At 34.8% G+C, this 22,180-nt stretch overlaps 2 protein-coding genes across 3 annotated transcripts in view; both read right to left on the bottom strand.

Annotated features, from left to right (window-relative positions):
- The window catches only part of LOC106478586 (solute carrier family 23 member 2-like), a 46,989-nt gene extending 40,082 nt beyond the window's left edge, over window positions 1-6,907 (bottom strand). The window contains exon 1 of the mRNA XM_022382199.1: window positions 6,828-6,907. Within this exon, the coding sequence (XP_022237907.1) occupies window positions 6,828-6,860 (33 nt within the window). The 5' untranslated portion in view covers window positions 6,861-6,907. The remainder of the gene's footprint in view (window positions 1-6,827) is intronic.
- Window positions 1-22,180, bottom strand: part of LOC106478585 (solute carrier family 23 member 2-like) — a 45,632-nt gene that overhangs the window by 6,801 nt on the left and 16,651 nt on the right. Inside the window, exons 4-12 of one of the 2 annotated variants that reach the window (XM_022382198.1) lie at window positions 20,924-21,081; window positions 17,848-17,998; window positions 16,944-17,125; window positions 15,709-15,829; window positions 15,164-15,305; window positions 14,574-14,827; window positions 14,117-14,390; window positions 12,643-12,738; window positions 11,466-11,742 (exon numbers count right to left, since the gene is read on the bottom strand). In XM_022382198.1, the coding sequence (XP_022237906.1) occupies window positions 11,486-11,742; window positions 12,643-12,738; window positions 14,117-14,390; window positions 14,574-14,827; window positions 15,164-15,305; window positions 15,709-15,829; window positions 16,944-17,125; window positions 17,848-17,998; window positions 20,924-21,081 (1,635 nt within the window). In that variant the 3' untranslated portion in view covers window positions 11,466-11,485. Of the gene's footprint in view, window positions 1-11,465; window positions 11,743-12,642; window positions 12,739-14,116; window positions 14,391-14,573; window positions 14,828-15,163; window positions 15,306-15,708; window positions 15,830-16,943; window positions 17,126-17,847; window positions 17,999-20,923; window positions 21,082-22,180 lie in introns of those variants that run through there. The other variant, XM_022382197.1, reaches the window with a different exon arrangement.

The following is a 22,180-nucleotide window of genomic DNA, read 5'->3' as shown; positions in this document are numbered from 1 at the left end:
AACAAACAAACCTTCTTCCAAATGACGTGGACCTTTACATGATCTTTACGGTTATAAAACAGGGAAATTACTCATTTTAAATTATTTTGTAACAAATAATACAACCTATTAAATAGTAACTCCATTATAGATGTTAAGGCTACCTATAATATGTGATACGTAGAAAAAACAGTATTTCAAGTTCACCTAGATAGTATAAATACTAGCTATAGATCTAAATAGTAATATTTTAAACAATTTTTGTTTTAGGTATAATTTTGTCTTCACTGTTTGATCGTATCTGATTATTAATGACAATCAGATCTTTCACTTTTTAGTGGTAGTAGATCTCTTGCTTGCTGCCAGAAATATCGTATCTTGGTGTGCTTAAATCTGAATTGAATTTTAAACTTTATATTAAACAACCAAGTCCTGGTGGTTAGGGTGCTTTACATGCAATTTGAAGGTCGCGGGGTTCGAATCCCTGCCACACCGATCATGTTCGCCCTTTCAGACGTTGGAGCATTATAATATGATGGTTAATCCCTCTATTCGTTGGTAAAATAGCAGCCGAAAAGTTGGCGATGGATGGTGTTGACTAGCTGCCTTCCCTCTGTCTTTCACTACTAAATTAGGGACAGCTAGCGCAGATAGCCCTCGTGTAGCTTTGCGCGGAATTCCAAAGAAATCAAATCTATTGAACAAAAAACAAAGTACATCAATTCCACGTTTGATTGTGACCTGGAAAGTTCGACTTTAAGCAGCTGCGTTTTTCTCAGTTACTCCGGTTTGTACTAGAAAAGTGTTGTTAAGGGTCTAGGTGGGTGATCACTTGTTATTAAACTCAAAGAAAGGGTTTTATAGTTTTTGTTATATCAGTCTATGGGTGGAGGTTGGGTGTTCCACAAATAAAAAAATAGGGTTCTTTTTGATAAGAAAAATAACATAATTTTAGTTTAGTGATATCTAAACAATTAACTGTGGACAGTGAATAGTAGTTAGGTTTTGGAACGTTGTGGGTTAAACTTATAGCACCTAATGCCTAGCCCCCATTCGATTTTCCATACTTTTTCCATCTGCGTTTTTAGAAGGTGGGGCGGGGATTATGCAAGATAGGTGGATTACCCCCAACGCTTAAGTGAAGTATTGCTGAATTAAGAAATATTTAACCCCACAAAATGACCTTGACCAAAAAATATAAATTTCGTAAAAAGAAAGTTCGGAAAACGATCCATAAATAAAAATGTAACTTCGAATATTATCACAATAATTGCTTAACGCAATTCTCTAGTTCTAACTACTATAACTTAAATGAGTAATTCGCATATCTAGTTCAATTTTCACTCGAGTTTCAGATTTCAGTTCCTCTTTTATATTTTTATTTTGGACGAGAACAAGATTACATTTCAACACGTGATTAGGATGTTTGCATATTGCTACAAGTAATTTACATACGGCTATTTACAATCAAACATAACCCATCGCAATATCGCTTGAACGTTTCTGTTGTCTTTAAAAAAATACACTCTCGGACGATTGCAATTAGAAACGATTTGGGCTGCTTTCGATCACGTGGCTTAGTATTAATTCGGTGACTAACAAAAACAGTGCCACTGTAGTAGTTGAAACTGATAGAAGGAGTTAAAACTACTATAAGTCAATAGTATTTTTTAAATTAAAAGAAGTACACAAACAAAGCTGCCTACACTAAATAAATAACAATGCTAAATTGGTATGATCAAAAATAGCAGAGTGTTACCTAAAATATCTTGCTTAACATGCATGATTTATGAGAAGGGTATGACAAGAAGGATCAGAAATTATAAGAATGTCTTGCTTACGTCATACACATTACTGTCTTTTCCCTTATCTAGACCACTTCTTGTTGCGTTCTTCTAGCTTCTCCGTTTTGGCCAGCTCAGATGTGGTTTCCTCCTGCTCTGGTCCTTATTGGTTCAAAAGCTCCTGCTTTTATCCCTGTCCTAATCACTCCTCAGACAACCATGATCAGATGTTTTTCATCCCAACATCACCACACTTCAGCTTCACGTGTGACTTTTATTTGACCCCATGTCTCAGCTCAGGGACTCGCCCCTAATGTAGAATCTTTCTTTGCCTGTACCATTCGCCCTTCCTCCTTGTCTGTATACCATATTCGTTGGTCTTACTTCAGACTTTGGCCTATTTGCTTGGTTCTGCCCATCCCAACCTTCTTTTCTTCACTTGTCCCGGTTCTTCAGCTGGTTGTTTGATCAGGGTTTGTCTGTTGCAACTGTTGTGTTTTATAGGGCTACCCTGTCGAGCACTTTCCATTCTCCCATTTCCCCAGTTATTTCTCTCCTTTTCCAATAATTTCGTCTGGTCCATCTGCCACTTTCCTTCGTTCTGCCAGATTGAGATCTTTATATTGTCCTTGATATTATGTCCCTTTGAACTCATTCCAACGTGTTCCTTGTACCATTTTTCCCGATGACTACCGGTTACTAACTTTCTTAGTAGGCAATGCAAATCTTGCTATATTTCATTCCAACAATAAAACTAGTGGACGAATATTTTCGAAAATTCATAAATACTTTGACAAATGTAGGTAGTTTAAGAGACATAAAGCCTATTACTTTTAATAAATTTAGTTTGTTTGCATTATGATCTTTAATATCTTGGAAAATTACATTAGGAAATCGTATTTATAAGAAATGATTACAATATTTATATTTGCTACAGATTTGAACTTATTACTTTTAAGGTTTTAGTACATAATTTTGAAATCCCCAAAAAATTGTATCCTCCATAAAATGCAAATTTTATCTATTTTTTTTTTAATAATAACGTATACTTCTTATGGTTTCAAGTAATATACAGACCAGTAAATAATATTTGTAAATAAACCTAAACAATAAATGAGTATTTGTATTTTTAACTAGGATTTCATGTTTATATATGTACATAAAAACATTTTAATTTTGTTTCATAAATATATTTTTATTTCAAATTTATGTTTATGTTTCATTGTAGTCGTACTTTTGTGTTTATTGTGCCGAATAAGCCGTGGGGTCAGCAGCGTGAACTTTGTACGCTGTCCATAAACTATCTCACCCTTTTTGGTGGTCACTCTCGTTCAACCGAGCTCGTGCGCATTTGAACGTTACCTGAAACCACCTGTACTATAAACTGTTACATACATTGTTAGTAGTGGCAGTTAGTTTTGTCTCTATAGTGAAACAACATACACAGACATATGTTGAAATAAACTTGTTTGAAAGTTCAAAGAAATGATATTCAAGTACCGAAAAGCTTTCTTACTATCATATCTACAGTAAACACCGCCTGAGCCTGACCCCTTGTTACTTGATACATCCTGTTAGAAAAGATTACCAAACGACACAGACACCATAAATTACAAAGAAAATTACTTTACAGCACTTAAAAGATTAGTCCTGGTCACATTCCTCTCATTACAGGCAAGATTTATGTTGGAATGAATTAAGACACCCAACTGTGAGAGTTATTGTTGAGAGAGATTTTAAGAACATCCCCGGGTCGGAGATCCTCGCTGGTTTCTCCAGCCAAGGAGTTTCTGCAGTGCGACGTATCTCCACTCATAAAGAAGGAAATATTCGGCCTACCAATGTTCTCATTTTGACATTTACATTGCCACGTCCACCTGTCACTGTTAAGGCAGGTGTTTCTAGTGTCAGCAGTTTGGTGATTTGAAGGCATCTTGTTGTGGTTCTGTGACGTGTGTTCATTGTGGTGGCAAGGACCACGACACCTACAAGTGTGAACTGGACCCTCACTGTGTTAATTGTACTGGTTCCCACCCCTCTTAATATACATCTTGCCCTAAGTGTGTGGAGGAGAAAGAGGCACAGCGTTTAAAGACTGTTAACAACATTTCTTACCCTGAGGCCTGGAAATTATTGTCCCATACACCATCTCGAATATATGCTGCTGCATTATGCTCCAATGCTATGGTGGGAGTGCAGACAGACCTTTCTGTGCATTCATCAGTCTTTTTCACTTCATGTGAGGGGTCTTTTGCCCTCAATGGATAACTGAGTTGATAAGTCAATGTCTACTCCTATCTCTGTCTCCACCATTCCTTCCAGTAACTGCCTGGGTCTATCTTCTTCAGCCCCAATATACAGAATGCTTATTCATTCACACCCTCAGTCGCTGGAATCTAAGTCTAATGGCAGAGATCTGCCTACTCGACAAAGGGAAGGATCCATGGAGGTCGATAGACCTCCTTCTAGTAAAGATAAACGTCGTGGTCGTAAACTGAAGGGTTCTCCTCCTAGTTCTCCTCCCTCTACGTAAACATGGCTACTTTTGTACAGTGGAACTGTCGAGATTTTCATTAAACTCTGGGTGATATTAAGGCCTTGATCGATTCCAATCACCCCTGTGATGTCTTTCCTTACAGAAAAATTCCTTAAACCGGCTGATACAGTAATCTTTTGGCAATTTGTTTTATACCAGAATGACAGGTTGTGTGATGGACGAGTGCCCACTTATCTGTGTCACTCAATACACTCTTGGAGGCTGTAGCCATCGGTGTTTCCTTGGGTCATACCATCACTGTTTGTTCTCTCTACCTGTGTCCTGGAAAGACTAATGATCAATCAGACCGTGATGCTCTCATTGAACAGTTGCCATCTCCCTTTTTCAACCCTGGGAGACTTTAATGGACCCAATCCCTTCTGGGGTGGTGCTGATATTGTTGTGAGGGGTCGTTGTGTGGAGCATATTCTCTCGGATCACAACCTTTCTCTCATAAATACTGGTTCTTATACTTATTTTATGCACCTAGTCAGTCTTTTACTGCCATTCATCTATCGATCTGCTCCCCTTCACTTTTCTCTCGCTTTTTTTGGAGGGTTGACAATGACCCATGGGGCAGTGATAATTTTCCTATAGTTTTGAGGGAGATTGGTCGTGGTCGATGCCACCCGACTAGAGTACCATGGTGGAAGTTGGACCAGGCTGACTGGCCGTCTTTCACGAATATCTTGGAACTTGATCCTGCTGTCGTCTGTCCGTCATCAATAGATGACTGCACAGTAGCAGTGACTGACTGTATTATCCAGGCATTTGCTCACTCTATTCCTAAGACCTCTATACATTTTCCATGGTGGAATCCTGCCTACTAGGAGGCATGGAAGGCTCAAAAACGAGCCTGGGATATCTTCTGACATTATCCATCTCTTTCTAACTGCATAGTTTATCAGTGGGACCATGCCACGCTCGACAGGTTCGACGTCAAAGCCAAAAGCAATCTTGGATTAAGTTCACTACTAGCCATGACAACACTCCACCATGGACCACCTGCTTTTACTTGAAACGTCGATCAGGGAAGCCTTCCTCAATAGGGAACATCTTGTTTCCATATTATTTGATCTTGAGGAGGCTTACAACACTATGTGGAGGTACGGAATTTTGTGGTACCTCCATTCATATGGGTTGCATGGCCATTTACCCATTTTTATTCAGAACGTTTTACTGGACAGGTAATTCCAAGTCTGTGTGCATTCAACTCTTTCCAGTTCTCTTCCACAGGAACTTGAAGTCTCTCAGGGCTGTGTCTTGAGTGTCGCACTTTTTTGGTATCAAAGTTAATGCTATCACTACACAAATACCCTCTGCTGTTCCAAACAGGCTCTATGTCAACGACTTCCATGCCTCGTGTCGGTCGTCGAATATGAGGTTTATCGAGTAGCAGCTTCATACTGCTATCAATCGCTTGTTGAAGTGTACCACAGCAAACAGTTTTTACATTTCCTTTTTCTAAAACTGTTTACATGCATTTTTGCCACAAATGGGGTCTATACCCGATCTCGAGCTCCGTCTCGTTGATGTTGTTCTTCCTGTGGCTCAATAGTTGCTCACAGGATCCCCTCTACAGTTTCGGTGTTCACTGACGAGTTATATGCTATTTCTCTAGTCCTGGATCATGTAGAAGTTATGCAGTACAGCGATTGTACTATTTACATTGATTCTCTTAGCTCTCTACTGGCCCTGGAATCGCTTAACGTTGGTTCTCACTCTGTTCTCGTCGATATTCAGTAACGACTGGTCCATTTTCTCTAGCTTCCGTTCCATTCAGTTTTTCTGGATACCTGGTCACGTAGGTATTCGAGGGAACGAGCTCGCTGATACTGCAGCTAAGTCTGTCTGCTCTGGCGCCGTCACGGCTGTGCTTGTCCAATACATGGTGGAGTACGGTTCTCTATTCAAGGCTTCTCGTCAGTTGGCAGTCGACTTGGGGTGAGCAACATGAAAAAAGCTTTTCAAGGTCAAACCTTCTGTTGCTCTTTGGCCGTTTTGTTTCCGCAAGGATCGGAAGGAGGAAGTTGTCCTGGCAAGGCTACGCATTGGTCATAGTTTTTTAACTCATCGTTTTCTTTTATCTGATACTGACGCACCAATGTGTAGCCTTTGTGACACTCAAGTCACAATAGCCCACATTTTACTGTCGTGCCGTCGTCACGACCGTGAGTGGCGACACCATTTTAGACATCTCTTTTCTACGTGTTTAACCCTGACGTTTCTGATTTTATCTAAATTTTAAACATATTTTAGTTTTAACTCAATTTCTTTTTACATTTTACAACAATTTTACTTTTACTGTTTTTCCCAGTTGTTTGCGCCATAAAACGCCAAACAACCAACCAACCATGACGAGCGTGGTCGCCCGAATTGATCACTTTTTGATTAAGTTCAAAGTCTAAAGATCCTGCGGTGATGATAGAGAAATCGTTAAATGAAATATTTTGACCTGTATCCCATAAAACGTCAAACAACCAACCAACCAACTTTTCGTATAAATAAATAAAACTTTCTAACATTACCTCAAGTTCGAAAGCTGGATTGTCCTGCTCCATTATGACGAAATATTTTACAAATAATCCCAAAAGTAACAATACGCCTGTTGACTGAAGGGCTTATACTGAGAACTAGATGTTCATATTATATGTACTGCGTTCTTGGGTCGTAACGAAGAAGGAGGAGCTAGAAAAACGTAATATCACCGGAAGTGACGAAATCATCTCTCTCAAAATGGAACGTTCGTTATTATTAGTTTTTATTAAACACTCATTTGTTAGACCTGTAATTATATGTAAAACTGTCCATGATAACTTAAGCATATTTGAGGCAAAATTACAAACTCGCTACTAAAAAAAATATCAAATTAAGCAAGATAAAAATAGAATTCAGCATTGAATCCAGAATTTATTCCGATTTATAGTGTTAGCACTAAATTAATTGTTAAGTCAAAGACTGCACAGTTATGATTTCTTTAACTTAGAAATATGTTTTTGTTTTGGTGAAGTTTAAAGATTTAATTTTAAATCTACATTTTGTCTGCACTATTTAAAATATTGTTTTTACACGCGTCTAATTCTAAACACGTAATGAGCTGATTAAGATGAATGTGAAAGAGAAATGTACAGTCTAATGTGATTTTGTCATTATTATTATCATTACTTTCGTTCCTTATGTGGTTTTAAATGTTTAAAACTGTTAATTTTAATTATTTAGTGTTGCATATAAAGTAGAATTTTGAATATATTTCTCTGTTTAACTGTAGCTAATCGAGATGATGAGTCACACTTTAGGTAGTGTAGTTAGGCTGGAACATTATTACAAAACTATACATGCCTAGTTACAGCAGTTTAGAAAATAAGGGTGAACATGTGATTTGACATATTGACACCTAACCTTATTTGATGAGCTTTTGACATCAGAAGTATTCCTTAAGCAAGATATATAATACGAACCAATTTTGGTGGGTGTAATCTTAATCAGTCTCGAGTTATCGTGCAGACAAACAACAAACAGGTTAACAACCAGACGGCGCTGACCGTAATACCTACATCCCGACTCCTACTTCAGTATTAAGTACAAACAATAGAAGAATGTCGGTGTTATATTACTCGGTTAAAATTTTTACAAAATTACCAAGTAAATTTAACTGTTTTAAAATTCTCGTTATTAAAAATACTAAAGGTAAGAATCTTACATATTGCACCACGTTTTAAAATTTAATCTTATTCTTCGACTGCAAATTAAGTGATGTATCATTTATTCATCAGGTACATTTTTCTCTTGTAAAACAAAAAGAACTTCCATCTACCTGTGCGTTTTTCTGGACTGTAGATATCACTATAAAAAAAATCATGCATCTTGATATTGTTTATCCAAGTTTTTTCTATTAATTTAGTTTAGATAATGTCAATTTATTTATTGTTTTGGTGATTTTGACATATTTTTAGGAGTACTATAATACACTACAATGTAATTTATTTATACTTGACAAGTGACTAAAAGTACCAAACTTGTAGTCACTTGTCAATGATGAATATTGTAATTTTACTAAGTATCAATTATAAAAGTTTGATTTTAACTATATAAGATGAAATGACCAGCGTTTTTGTGGTAAAAAAAATGAAACAGTATTTAATGGTGTAAACATTTAGTTTTCATTACAATTAAGCATAGAACAGCGAAGTACTTTCACCAAATGTTATACAAGTGACATTTGAGGAATATTCATCTTTCGTAACGAATTTGATCGTAAACAAATGTAAACTTTGGAAAAATATTGTTCAAAGAAACACTCTTATACGTAAACACCTACGGAGCAGTACAACACCAAGGATGATACCATATGTTGGTACTACTACCTAGTGGTTAGGTAATGCCGAGTACAAAGTTAAAGTAGTTTATGTGTACTAGTTACCAAAACGTGCTCCACACTCATTGTGAGGGCTTGGGCAAGATATAAGAGCGATTGTCATATTCCACCATTTGATTAGTGGAAAGTAGCCCAAGAGTTGGTAGTGAGTACTGTTGACTAGTTGCCTTCTACGTGTCTGTTAGTCAATCATTAGGGATAGCTAGCGCAGATAGTCATTATGTAGCTTTTACACGGTATGTGTAAAATAAAACTAATACTATTGCAGCGACATCTAGTGAATAATTATCGAGTCTTTTCTTAAGTGTTGACTATTTACTGTTGTATATGTTCATGATAGAACCTTTGGCGTGCGCATTAATGATTGTACTTTGTGAAATCCCCTTTTTTGAATCATTAACAACATGATACTTATGTTCATATACAAGAAACATAATTCCAGAAATAATAAGTTTTAAAACTTTTTATAATTTGTATTAATAGGGTCAACGATCGTTGAGGCCTTAATATGTCTCAAATACGAAATGTTGTATCAACGACATAATCCTTTATGTTTGCCAAAGTTAAATTTATTGAATGAATTACATTTAAAATTGTATTTTTCTTCACTTTTATAGTTCTTATTTTAGATTATTGCTGACCAGAAGCACTAAACGAAAACACTCTAAATGTTTAATACCAAATCTTATTGAATGAATCACATTTAAAAGTGTTTATCTTAGTATTTTTCTTCAGCTTTATATTTCTTATTTTAGAATCATGTCTATCTTCTTCTGTATTGCTTTTGTTATAATATGAATTCATAAGTACTATGAAATATATTACCTACTAAAGGATGAATAAATAGTTTATAAAAATGTCCTGCGATTCATAATATAACATTGTTATTTGTTTTGTTTCTTGCAATTAAATGACCAGTTTAACACCAATAAAATCATATTCAATGTGCACTCTAAATTACCTTAAAAATAACTACAACTGGTTTCATATGTTTTTCTGTCTACCAGAAACTAATGTGAGCTAATGTGTTGCACTGACATTCTCATATTGCGGCGACATTTAGTGACAAAGTTTACAACATTTTCTTATCAGCTTTGAGCTATTTATTACCTGGAACTTGCAGATATATATATATATCACTTAACAGTGGAATGAGTTCCAAACTTACTCAAATGTTCAAAATACACTGCATTTGAAAATGATAATATAAAGCAAAACTCTGTAGGTATCATTATGGGATTTATAGTTCTGATTTTAAGGTATTAAACTAAAAAAGTGGTCAACCAAAATTTTCTATAGATTTGATATCAGTTCTTCATGCGTTAGCAAGTTGTAAGAGTTTGAATCCCAGTTGTATTACCGGATTATTCTAGCAACAGCCACAATGCCAAGGATTCGTTATAGGTATAAAGTTTGTCTTTGAAGTGGGAAGTCATTCATCAATTTTGTTACACGTCGTGCGAGACTCGTAATAGCTAGGCAAACCTTCAAAAGGTTTTAGAGGCTCTGGGTGTATATCAAATAACATGAAATACATTGAATCGTAACTATGTTGTCGTTTTTGGTATAGTTTTTAATACGTGGCAGAATTCTAACTATGTTGTCGCTTTCGGTATAGTTTTTAATACGTGGCAGAATTCTAACTATGTTGTCGCTTTCGGTATAGTTTTTAATACGTGGCAGAATTCTAACTATGTTGTCGCTTTCGGTATAGTTTTTAATACGTGGAAGAATTCTAACTATGTTGTTACTTTCGGTATAGTTTTTAATACGTGGCAGAATTCTAACTATGTTGTCGCTTTCGGTATAGTTTTTAATACGTGGCAGAATTCTAACTATGTTGTCGCTTTCGGTATAGTTTTTAAAACGTGGCAGAATTCTAACTATGTTGTCGCTTTCGGTATAGTTTCTAATACGTGGCAGAATTTTAAACTATGTTGTCGTTTTCGGTATAGTTTTTAATACGTGGCATAATTCTAACTATGTTGTCGCTTTTGGTATAGTTTTTAATACGTGGCACAACTGTGTAAATATTATACACGGTGACATATTCGAAAAGGCAAATCAGAACGTTTGAAGATTTGGTTATTTTTTGCTTGCTCTTTTGCAATTAAACAGTCAAATAAAAACTTGATGTTATATATATATATAAAGTGCATAAAACTAATTATAATGACACTTACACTACTAGCGTGGTATTAATGTAAGTATAATGGGAGTCGTCTTCTTTCGGTAGAAGATCTTTACCAGGTTAGTAATTATAGCGTTTCGTTTCGCAGTTCTATCTATTAATTAATAACACATTTAGGATATGGAAAATGTTCAGAGAAGCTTGAAACTTTATTAAATAAATCATTAAGTACAATACTTGACTATTCTAAACTTTAATATTTTCAGTCGCAGTCCAACAACGATTTTTCATACAAATTATAACAACTGAAGGTTTCAACACATTTTGTCGAGTATTGTTTGTCTAAAGTACTTGTGCACCTAAACTGGACAAGAGGTGACGAAAATTACAAATTCTTATTTTATATATTTTGTTTCAATTATACATGAACTTAACGGAAACTACCACGCTGCAGGTTGTACAATAACTTGATTTAGATCTATTTCTGTAGAAACACGATTCTAATACTTCCGTTTACGCACATTTTTCCAGTAGCATTAGTTAAGGTAAATAGGAATTTGCAAATTATGAAGATTCTAATATAAAAAAAAGGTATTAAAATAACCTGTTCTTATGGGATCAAATCAATCATACATTTATATTGACTTTTCTGTTAATCGTTGTCAATAAAAAAGACGATCTTAATTTTGAGAGTCGATGTTATGATTATTATACTTTTGAGGTTTACATCTGTTAAATAATGCTCTTACTTTACCAAGAAATATATTCTGGTCGTATGTTGGACTGATAGGAATGTACTTGAAAATTTTATATCTTTTAATTACGTTCATGCCGAACGGGAGGTCATAGGTTAAAGGTGTCGATTCATCACCTTCAGATATATTATGTTCCAGACCTTGTTCTCTCCATTTGATGAGTCCTCTTTCTTCATCCGTTCCTGAAATTGATGCATTTATATCATAATTTATTAGATTTGAAAGTAAGTTAAATGTATTATTATTTTCATTGACTTCTTTGTTATTTATTGTTATAAGACATAATGTATTCTCCTGTTTCTCATTTATAGGTTGTGAATATTATAACCCTATCAGAATGATAAAGAGATAGTTAAAAATAATCTGCAGCCAATCTTATACAACTATAATATTATAAGTGCGAGGCACTAAAAATCTTGATTTGATACCCGTTGTGAGCACAGCATAAATATCGCACTATGTAGCTTAGAGATTAACAACAGCAACAGAAACAACCGTACTACAAGCGTAATATGTTTACACATATTTTATTATAGTGAATTCGTTGCTCTTATAGGGCAGAAGTTTAGAAACGTTTCCTAGACGTTCCGTGTCTGTAGCCACCTTGGTTGTTGTTATTGTAATATTAAAAGGTATATAAAATCCCTTCTAGTTTTGAAATAGTAAGTTATTAAATATTTTTGAGAATAAAATTTTGGTGTTTTAAGCACATTTTGAGAATTAGCTTACGTATATATAAATATAAATATCAATTTGTCTATTATTATAATAAATATAACACCATTACATCATAGCGCGATTTCAACAGCCCGAAGACGGCATTCTAAACTTAGAGGTCAAAATGGAAATAGATGTAGGAATTATCAGAAAAGTCACGCTACAAATGTAAGCTGTTTTTTTTTCGGTTTTGGAAGTAATGCAGAATAAAGTTATAATATCTTAGACAGTTGCTATAGAGAATAAGAGTAACTGAATATTTTGTGGCTAAAAAACTAATAAAAACACCTAAAATAATGCTTTAACGATATCACATTGCAATTTATCAGGTTTGTTCACGAACTCTCGATGGAATGTTTCCTTACCTGGTATGGAATTGTCTAACACGAACGCAATGAGTCCACCAACAAATACACCAGTGTTCAAAAGAACTGTAATAAGTTGGTTTGCTGCGTCATTCCCTAAAATAGATAAAATATATATTTTTCTCTTTATTAATAATGGTAAGTAATATACTTAGTGAAAAATACAAAAAAATTCTAATCTTTCGATCTGTCGCCTTTAAAGTATGACAATAGGTCGTCAGATGAATCAAACGGAGCAATAAGAACAAATAGAAGCATGTGATTGGTTAAAAAGAAACAATAAAACAAAAATCTGTTAAATATCAGATACTATAAAAAATCAATAATTCAGTTTAATAATAACATTTTAAGATACATTTAGGTTTACCAGCCCGTTGTAATTTAAGTATGGTGTTGCAAATTGATAATGTGGTTTCTTTAATAACTAGGTAAGACTGAACAACCTCATATATAAGGTTGTAAGGTATAAGTGACTTTTCTGCCTTGACAGAAAGTCTGATTGTTTTTTACCAGCTACTCGTAATTCGTTTAACAAATTTCTTATACACACCCACATGAAAGCTCTTTTCAAGAAAATTGTAAAATCGTTACAATCATAAATTTATCCTATCTTGCAGTAATTATGTTAAGCCTAGAGTTTACTTCAGAACTTTCTGAGTAGGCCTAAGTTACTTCTATAGCGCATGATTAATATATGTTATTGAATATACATCTTGCACTCTGAAATGAGAAATCCGTTTTTTAATTTAAAATTCCTGATCGGTAGGAGGAGAAACAATCGGAAGCACTCACCGCCTATGCGGCTAATCTTAGCCGAATATCGAGATTTGACTGTAACTCCACTACATCTTGCTGAATTTGTCCATCTGCATATTGTAGCTAGAACCTTGGACCTTCCGATTTGTCAATCTACACACTGGCCCTAGGCCACACCTTGCCCGTTTTTACAAATGTTACTATAACTCTATTCTCCTGAAAAATTTCTAAAATTTCGAAACTAAACTTAAAGTTTCTCCTGATAATGCCTCACTTAAACTGTTAAGTATCAAATCAAAATCGGGGATTAAGAAACTAAAAGAAATAAAAAAAATAAAAAATGGATTAAGAGAAGAAGCATCATATCCGTAAAATCGTTTTTCTCAATTCTCTTTAAGTTTAATTGCTTCTAATAAAAAACTTCTTCTATTAGCTGGGCTACTACGTAAAGAAACGTACTTTCGTTCTTATTAGATCTTTCTTTTTTCTAATTGTACTGAGTTTTCAATTGTCTTTCTTTAGAATAGCGTCAGCTAGGCGTTGTTCCCTATATCATAAAATCCCTTAAGAATGTTATTTATTAAATATTTCTGTATATTTAGTAAATAGTGGTACATTGAAGCGTCTGTATTATCTAACAGATGGTTTGAGAAACTGTTTCATAAACTTCAACAAATTTCCTTCACAAAACTTCAATTACACTAGTAAGTGTACGTACCCACATCAATAGTACCTGGGTGGCCCTTAAACCACTTTGGAATGGTAATCCCCATAAATAAAGATAGTCCAAGGATAATAATATTTCTGGAAGAGTGGAGGTCGATAAATTGGGCATTGGACAGTCCAACTCCCGTTATAATGGCAAACATAACACAGAAGATTCCTCCAATAATGGGCTCTGGAATAGTGTTTAAGAAGGCTCCAAGCTTCCCCAGAACGGCAAACATGATCATGGTAACAGCACCATACTGAATAACCCGTCGACTGGCCACCTAATTGGTGTGAAAATCAAGTAAATGAGAAAGTGATATGAGTTGTTAGTTTTTCAAATATCAGCGGTTATGATATATGCACATATCATAATAACACAATAAATCTAAGCAATGAACAATAATATTCAAAATTGTGAAAAACGTGGTCTTAATCTATTATATAAGGAGAGCACTTGGGTATACTTTTGTTATTTCAATTGCTCCAATGTTTTGACTGTAGGAAGTCATTCCGCTTCCAGATCCCCAGATTCCAGAGATGATACAGGAAATTCCCTCTGCAAATATTCCACGATTTATAGCGCTAGGTGGAGGGCGAGGTACGCAAGCTAGTCGCGCACATGCGTAGTAATCTCCTATTGATTCCAATATCGATGCTAATATTCCGGCAAACATTCCCAAAACTGCACCAATACTGACTGTTGGTAAACCCCACTGTCCTGAAAAACAAAAATGAAGATATAGAACCCTTTTTTCCAAAAGTAACATTGTCAAAATACATATCGACTGCGTTAACAAAATACAATAGAACAAAAAACTGTTCCACTTTTTTCACATTTTTTACGCACGTTTAATTTGTCTCACCTTTTTGTTCCAAGATAGTGTTTAAATGGATTTTAAGTCAAACAGTGAACTCCATAACCAAATTTGTTTCACTATAACTGAACGAATAAGTAGGTTCTGTATTAGAGGAATCGATCTACATATAATTTCGTAAACTACTTGCGTAAATAAAGAAAGCTAAATCTTAATGACAATTTTTGCTAACTACTTGCCTGGATAAGGAAACCTAAACCATGGGCTCGAGTGTATCGTCTGTACACGAAGATCAGTTCTGGCTGCGTTGGTTGGTCCTAGAGCACCTGAAGCAGTTAATATGAAACAAATAACCCACGCAGTAACAATGGTTAGTAACACCTGGAAGTAGGTGGACGTTCACTCTTCAGTTAATTAGTAACAGCAATATAAAAATACAATTATAATGCTAGAAATACGTGTCACAGTACAATAAAACAAACTTAAAGCTACTGCTGTAATATTTATACATAAAATACAAATATGTGAAATCTTGCATTTGTGGTACTTGTTTTATAATACGTTTGTTGTAGTTTACACCTTGTTGTATCGCGCAACCTTACAAGAGTAACAGTAGGCTATATTTAAACCATTTTTTTTAGAAAAGCGATTTGTTACAATTTTACAACGGAACAGTTCTAAGAAGCTTTTATTTAGAGAATGTTTTTTAATATTAAAGTTAAGATTAAGGTTTTGGTGTATGTTAGTGGAACGTGTGTGAACTGTGTTCAAAATGTATACCCACTGGAAAAAGCTTGAAAAAGGGGAGTTGTTTGATCTTCCATCCTCTTTCTTTGCTGTAGCTACAACAAGAGATATTAATGCTTTCAAGGTACTTGGAGAAGAGCACAAGAAGGAATATTGTCCTGAAAAACAAACAACAACAAGATACAATAATCTTAGTACTGTTTTGTTAAAACACTGAATACTAAACTGGAATATCTACTTGACACAACGGATTTCATACGATTCTTTATCAATAATAATGAGTATAAGTGTCATATTACCCGTTAATATTTTCAATGTAAACCCTTTAACTGCATTTTGTAGTAGGTTAGCCTAATAAACTTGAAAACTACATCAGTACGCGTTTGATGATATATTGTTTTTGTTGCCTTTCGCTAGTCTACCTAAGAGGTTGTATCCTAGAGGGAAAACTGTTAAACAACACTAGCCACCGCCAATTCTTAGGCTACTCTTTTATGGACATTATGATTTACTCTCGTAAATTCAAATTTAAAGACCAAGCTCTACAATACACGATTACAAAATAATGCTCTTGTATAAACATAAACATTGTTGAAAGTGTTATAGCGTTCTCTCATCTTTGTCTATTTTGGTTTTAATACTGAAAGTTATTATTCTTAGAATGGTCCGTTTAACTGAATATTTCCAATGGAAGATACGTTTGTGATAATGGAAAAAGTATGACTATTACTAAGGTTCTCCAAGAGTTGCTAAATTGTTTGTTTTGAATTTTGCGCATAGCTACACGAGGGCTATCTGCGCTAGCCGTTCCTAATTTAGCAGTGTAAGACAAGAGGGAAGGCAGCTAGTCATCACCACCCAACGCCAACTCTTGGGCTACTCTTTTACCAACGAATAGTGGGATTGACCGTAACATTATAACGCCCCCACGGCTGAAAGGGCGAGCATGTTTGGTGTGACGGGGATTCGAACCTGCGACCCGCAGATTACGAGCCGAGTTGCTAAAGATTTATTAGTGAATTTGTGATACAAAAGGGATAAATTGAGTTGCTTAAGTTGTAGGTAATCTCCATAGTGACTAATGTTCCTTTTGTTTGTGTGTTTGACGGAGAAAGTGGAGGTATGTTTCATAACTTTGCAGGTTGAACAACGTACTTCCGTGAAGAATGGTATTCATTCTCTGGTATGGTGTAATATGTCATATAATATGTGATGTGTTCTATAATAATAATAACAGAACACCATCAAAATTCATTATAGAACGAGACTTACAAAATAGCTATTCCCCAGTTTTTACTAGCTTCAGAAGCTGCTTCTTCGAATAGAGAAAGTCCTATCAACGCTATGGTTGGGACGATAACTAAAGGAGTTAACCACTGAAGTATTATTCCAATAACACCTGTGAGTCCAATAACCGTTTCAATGATGGATGCCACAATAATAGCACCTTGGATCTAGACAAATATATCAAGAGCTAAATTTTAAACGATGCAAAGATATATTATAGATAATTTGAGATAATAAATTAATGACGTGCCTCTAAAGTTAATTTTATAAATTATTCGAGCATGTAGGGAATAGTCATTAGATGTGTTCTCTCTGAAAATAAAACCCTACTTTTGTGAGAAAATAACTGCTCTGCACGGTCTACGTGGTTTTAACAATTCATTTTCAAGTTTTCGAATGCTTGCTTGTGTTTATAACAAATTCTATTAATATAGACGATGATGTTCAAAACAATTACTAGAAATTTAAAGTATACATTTCAATCAACTAATTAGTGCATGGGTTTAAATATTTCGTAGCGCCTTAAACACAGGATTATTGTTTATTTCTTTATTCACTAGAATCATTTTACTGAAATATAAAGATGTATAAAAACTGAGCATGCGCCAAACAGAGTTAGAGCTTTAATTGTTGCATATGATACTTTTTTGTTTTAATAATAAGATTGTTTAATTGAACGCGTAGAGTAATAAACCTACGACTTTAATGAAATAATAAAGTCGTTGAAGTTATTAATTTCCAGGTGTACTGATTCAGCAGCGAATAAGAGAGAAATAATTTAAGACTTTGTGATAGCAATTGTTTTTCTGTGTTCGTTAATTAACAGAACGCTCACTTCTTGTGCTGGATACATAATATTTTAACAAACTATTTTAGTACAATTTCTCACCTCTCTCATTCGGAGTTGCCAGATTTCTTGTAGCTCTTCTTCTGTTGCCGACAGCATTTCTTCCTCACTAGAACATTTCCACTGAGGTAAATTTAAAATAGCAAATATCGAAGCCAGAAAAGTAAAAGACGGACCCTGAATTATCGGAAGCCTACATAAAAACACAAAATAAGTTTTCACGTCTAAATATCAAATCGGCTCTGTGCATAATTGTGCAAAGAGTCCAAGCGACAATAAACAATACAAAAACTATCCTGAATATATATATATATATATATAGATAGATAGATATAACTTGTAATATGTTTAGCGTTCTATATAAAAACTACATTTTTGTGCAGTAACCTTCCACAGGAACAATTTATTTATTGGCCAGACAGCTTACTTCACTCACACAGGTTGAAATCGTTACATCAAAACAATTTTGAAGCCTCATCAGTTTCATTATCATCTATTTTGCCACGTCTGATTATGCTTTCTCTGATGACCGTGCATATTGACAACAACCCTGTAGCGTAGTTTGAATAGCTAACGGCTCCTTTATAAAGATTCCGTGTACAAACCACACTATTCTTCCCTGCGTACTTACCACATTCTGTCTAAAGAATGAGGATGATAGTATCCCAACGACTCTTTCAAGAATTCGAACACAAGAAATCGATAAGCACTGTCTCAGGCTTTTTTACAAGTATCTCTTCGTAATCGATATCATGAATGCATGTTTTATACTCTAGCTGCATGTGATAATTGAACGGGTATATTATTTAAGCAGCTTGTGACTTTTGTTACTTTTCAAAGCTTTTCTACACGAAGATCCTTTGTTGATTATGCTGGGTACTGTTGCCTGGGACCCGTTGAAAGTGTTTTCACTGAACTTTGCATTTGTAGATTTTCAAGTGTTATAAGATGCCACACTTTGCTTATTATAGTTGGAGTACGATTCGTACCAGGTATCATTGTTGGTGGTCCTGTTGTTTCAAACTTACCCATATTCCTTTGTTTATCAACGTCATAAATCAAAAGGAATATTCCCATCTTATAAAGTCATGATCCGAAAACAAGTGTACAATTTAAGCGTATAAATATTTACGTCACAAATGACTGTTATAAACAACAGGCGTTATAAGGTTAAAACAATTTTAATAAAACTGGATAGTAGCATAACACTTTCAGTAGTTCTATAGAAATTATTGGATTTACTATTTGGCCGGATGACTTTGATTTATAATCTACAACATAAGTTAATAAATATAAGCATCTTCTTTAATTTAATTTAATGCCTGCGGACTTACAACGCTAGAAACCGGGTTTCGATACCCGTGGTGGGCAGAGCACAGATAGCCCTTTGTGTAGCTTTGTGCTTAACTACAAACAAAAATTTAATTTAAAGTAAAAAAAATACTTAAAAATCAATATACCTTAAGTGTAGTAAGGATTGAGTACGTTATACGAAAACAATCTTGAATATGCAAATCAGCAAGTAACGAGACAGCCACAACCGATATAAAGTCCCAGTAGAATAGTATGTTTCTCAACTACATTTTGAGGTTGCTTGTCGCGTCTTGGGTAGTGTGAAGGAACTGAAAATTAATTGCATTTGGGAATGGCATTTATCGGAAAATGTTCATACACACAGATAAAAGAAATATGCGTTCAGATAGAATTTAGGCTTCAAGATGAGTATATTTCATATACTTATTGGCATTGTTCAAAAAAAGGAAATGGATCACATTGGGGTCGAAGGATCATCGACAAAGAGTCGTTCAAAAAGTCGTATCTCATCTGTAAAGTGTAGTATCATGTAACAGGTGAGAACCCACGATCACAAAGGTCAGGAGCAAAAGCCGTCCACGTGCACCCTGCAACAACAAGCAACATAATCAAGCGGAATTCCTTCTTGATATGCTACATAAGTCATATGTAAAGCTCTTTTCACGACATATTTGTTTTGTTCGACAATCAAGTAGCTGAAATGAAGCGCCGATGAATTTCTGTTGAAACGGGTGCTGTGAACGGGTGCTAGATGGCTTATGAAAAGACAGAGGGGAGGAGGGGTGAGCTTTAGACGTCACAACCTTACGATGGCACCTTTTCCACAAAAAAAAACACGTTGCAGAGCTTTGGTCAAGTTGTACGGTCGTTTGATAAAGCACGACTGGACATGATTAAATAGACGTTGCGTCGTGGTGAGGTTCCAAAATCGCTTTAATATAACGTATATAACATATATAATTCTGTTTCGATCCCAATTATCACACCTCACCGAAATGCAAAGTAATGCTAATAAATATTCTTTTAATTATTGTGATCAATATGTAAATTTTCAAAACAGGTCTTCCATCCCAGAAAGTAAGACACTTCAGTAAATCAATAGAATGCTTATAGTATTAGTTGGATATGCTAATCATCTGAAGCGTTGTCACTAACTGATTTATGATACATCATATGGTATCTGTTGAATATGTAACTAGTTTGCAGACAGTCAGTTTTCTCTAATACTGCAATCGGGAACATTTGATGAAACATTGTGGAATCTATTGAGCTACTAACATATCCACTTAAGCCTTATTATGAACGTTTGATACACGAATTGCCAAAATAGCCATTTTCTTATTTTATTGCTTAGTTTATAATATTTTGATCTGGAAAATTATATTATTTTAGTTTCGGTTCACTCTTTTGTGATAATGGATCGGGCGTACTCTAGTGGCTAGTATGCTTGAGCTATAACTTTGCGGCTGTAAGTGTGACGGCCATATCCTACTATTCTATTATATAAGAAATGGCAGTGGTTACTATGTCTAGCTGCCGTTTTTATAATCTTTCATATCAGAAGTATATTCTGAAAAATTCCTTGTTTGCACGTTCCTTAGAGACAGAACTTTAAGCAGTAGATGTGTAAAAAATGGTTAGGCCACATATTGTCGGAATGCTGTACGTCAGTGTAAGTATGTAACATGGTCTTCATTTGTTTCTTGTGGTTAAGATCATCTACAGAATATTACAGTTTTATAATATTTGAAATGTTCCCCATTTCTAAGCCAATTAAAGTTAGATGGATGGTATAGGCTCTTACCTTGTTCCGAATGTTGACTGGATTAGGGTCCCTAAACCTGACACAAAAAATATTGTTGATGTTATGTAGCCTCGAGCCGGGTCGGATTCTTGGATGCACAGCTTAGGTGTAATCATGTAAGGATATGCCACAGTCGATCCGAACATCGTCAGATATTGCTATAATTATAAAAGAAATAAATACAGTTTTTATTCATATTTAAATCAAAGACTATCTGAAATATGCTGTAAGAAGAGGAGAAAACGTTTTTAAGAAGAAGCTTTATGACGAACAAGTACGTAGTAAAATTAAACTTGTAACGAAACGTCATAAAGATTTACGTGTAAGGTGTTTTAATTAAACTTTAATGAAGGGAACTAAACTATTTTTATTTGGGTGTTTCAACAATATCTAACACTAACCCAACTAATTTATTCTTCTATTCTATTCAGTGGACGATTTAATTGAAGAAAAAACGTATTTTTGTGAGATGTATCTGACTAATATCTGGGATTTCTACTGTTATCTGTGATTTGAAATATCACTGATTTGTATTTATAGTTAAGACAAATAAAACTCTTACACAAAACGAAATGTGATATCTCAAGTTAAAACATCAACGCTTTAGTTTCAGATACCAAAATTTCTAATTCAACAGTAAATGTTTCCCTTTGATATATTGTGTATGTTTCAAACTAAGTAATACAGGCGTTTTAAACGTATCTGTCACGTTTCAGGTACGAATAATGTTTTGTCCATCTACGTGCTTTAAATTGAGACATTAAGAATTTACAGAGGACTCTCATATTTCAAAGCGTAGATTTATTCTTAAGAATAACAGCATATAATTCAGACTTTTGTGGCTTTACACAAAGAAAAGGAAAACTAAATATTTAAAAAGTAAAATTTACATACATTATCTTTGAAACCTTTTCTTTTTTCAATAGTACAAGTAGCCTCCCAATGACACAGCGGTATGTCTGCGGACTTACAACGCTAGAAACCAGGTTCCGATACCCGTGGTGGGCAGAGCACAGATGGCCCATTGTGTAGCTTTGTGCTTAATTACAAACAAACATTAGTACAAGTTATCTGACATAAATGTAATTTTAATTAAAGTTATGTACATTATAATGGTGATTGTTACGGTGTGAACGCTTTTCACAAGCTGGATGATAATATTCACGTATACTTGTCACAAGCATATCCAGGTAGTTAGGGCGCTCGACTCGCAATCTGAGGGTCGCGGGTTCGAATCCAGTCCCACCAAACATGCTC

The sequence above is a fragment of the Limulus polyphemus genome, unplaced genomic scaffold (genome assembly GCF_000517525.1).
Source record: "Limulus polyphemus unplaced genomic scaffold, Limulus_polyphemus-2.1.2 Scaffold229, whole genome shotgun sequence".
NCBI classification, from domain to species: Eukaryota; Metazoa; Arthropoda; class Merostomata; order Xiphosura; family Limulidae; genus Limulus; species Limulus polyphemus.
Note: the sequence above shows the minus strand (reverse complement) of the source record. Positions and strands in the feature narration are given on the sequence as shown.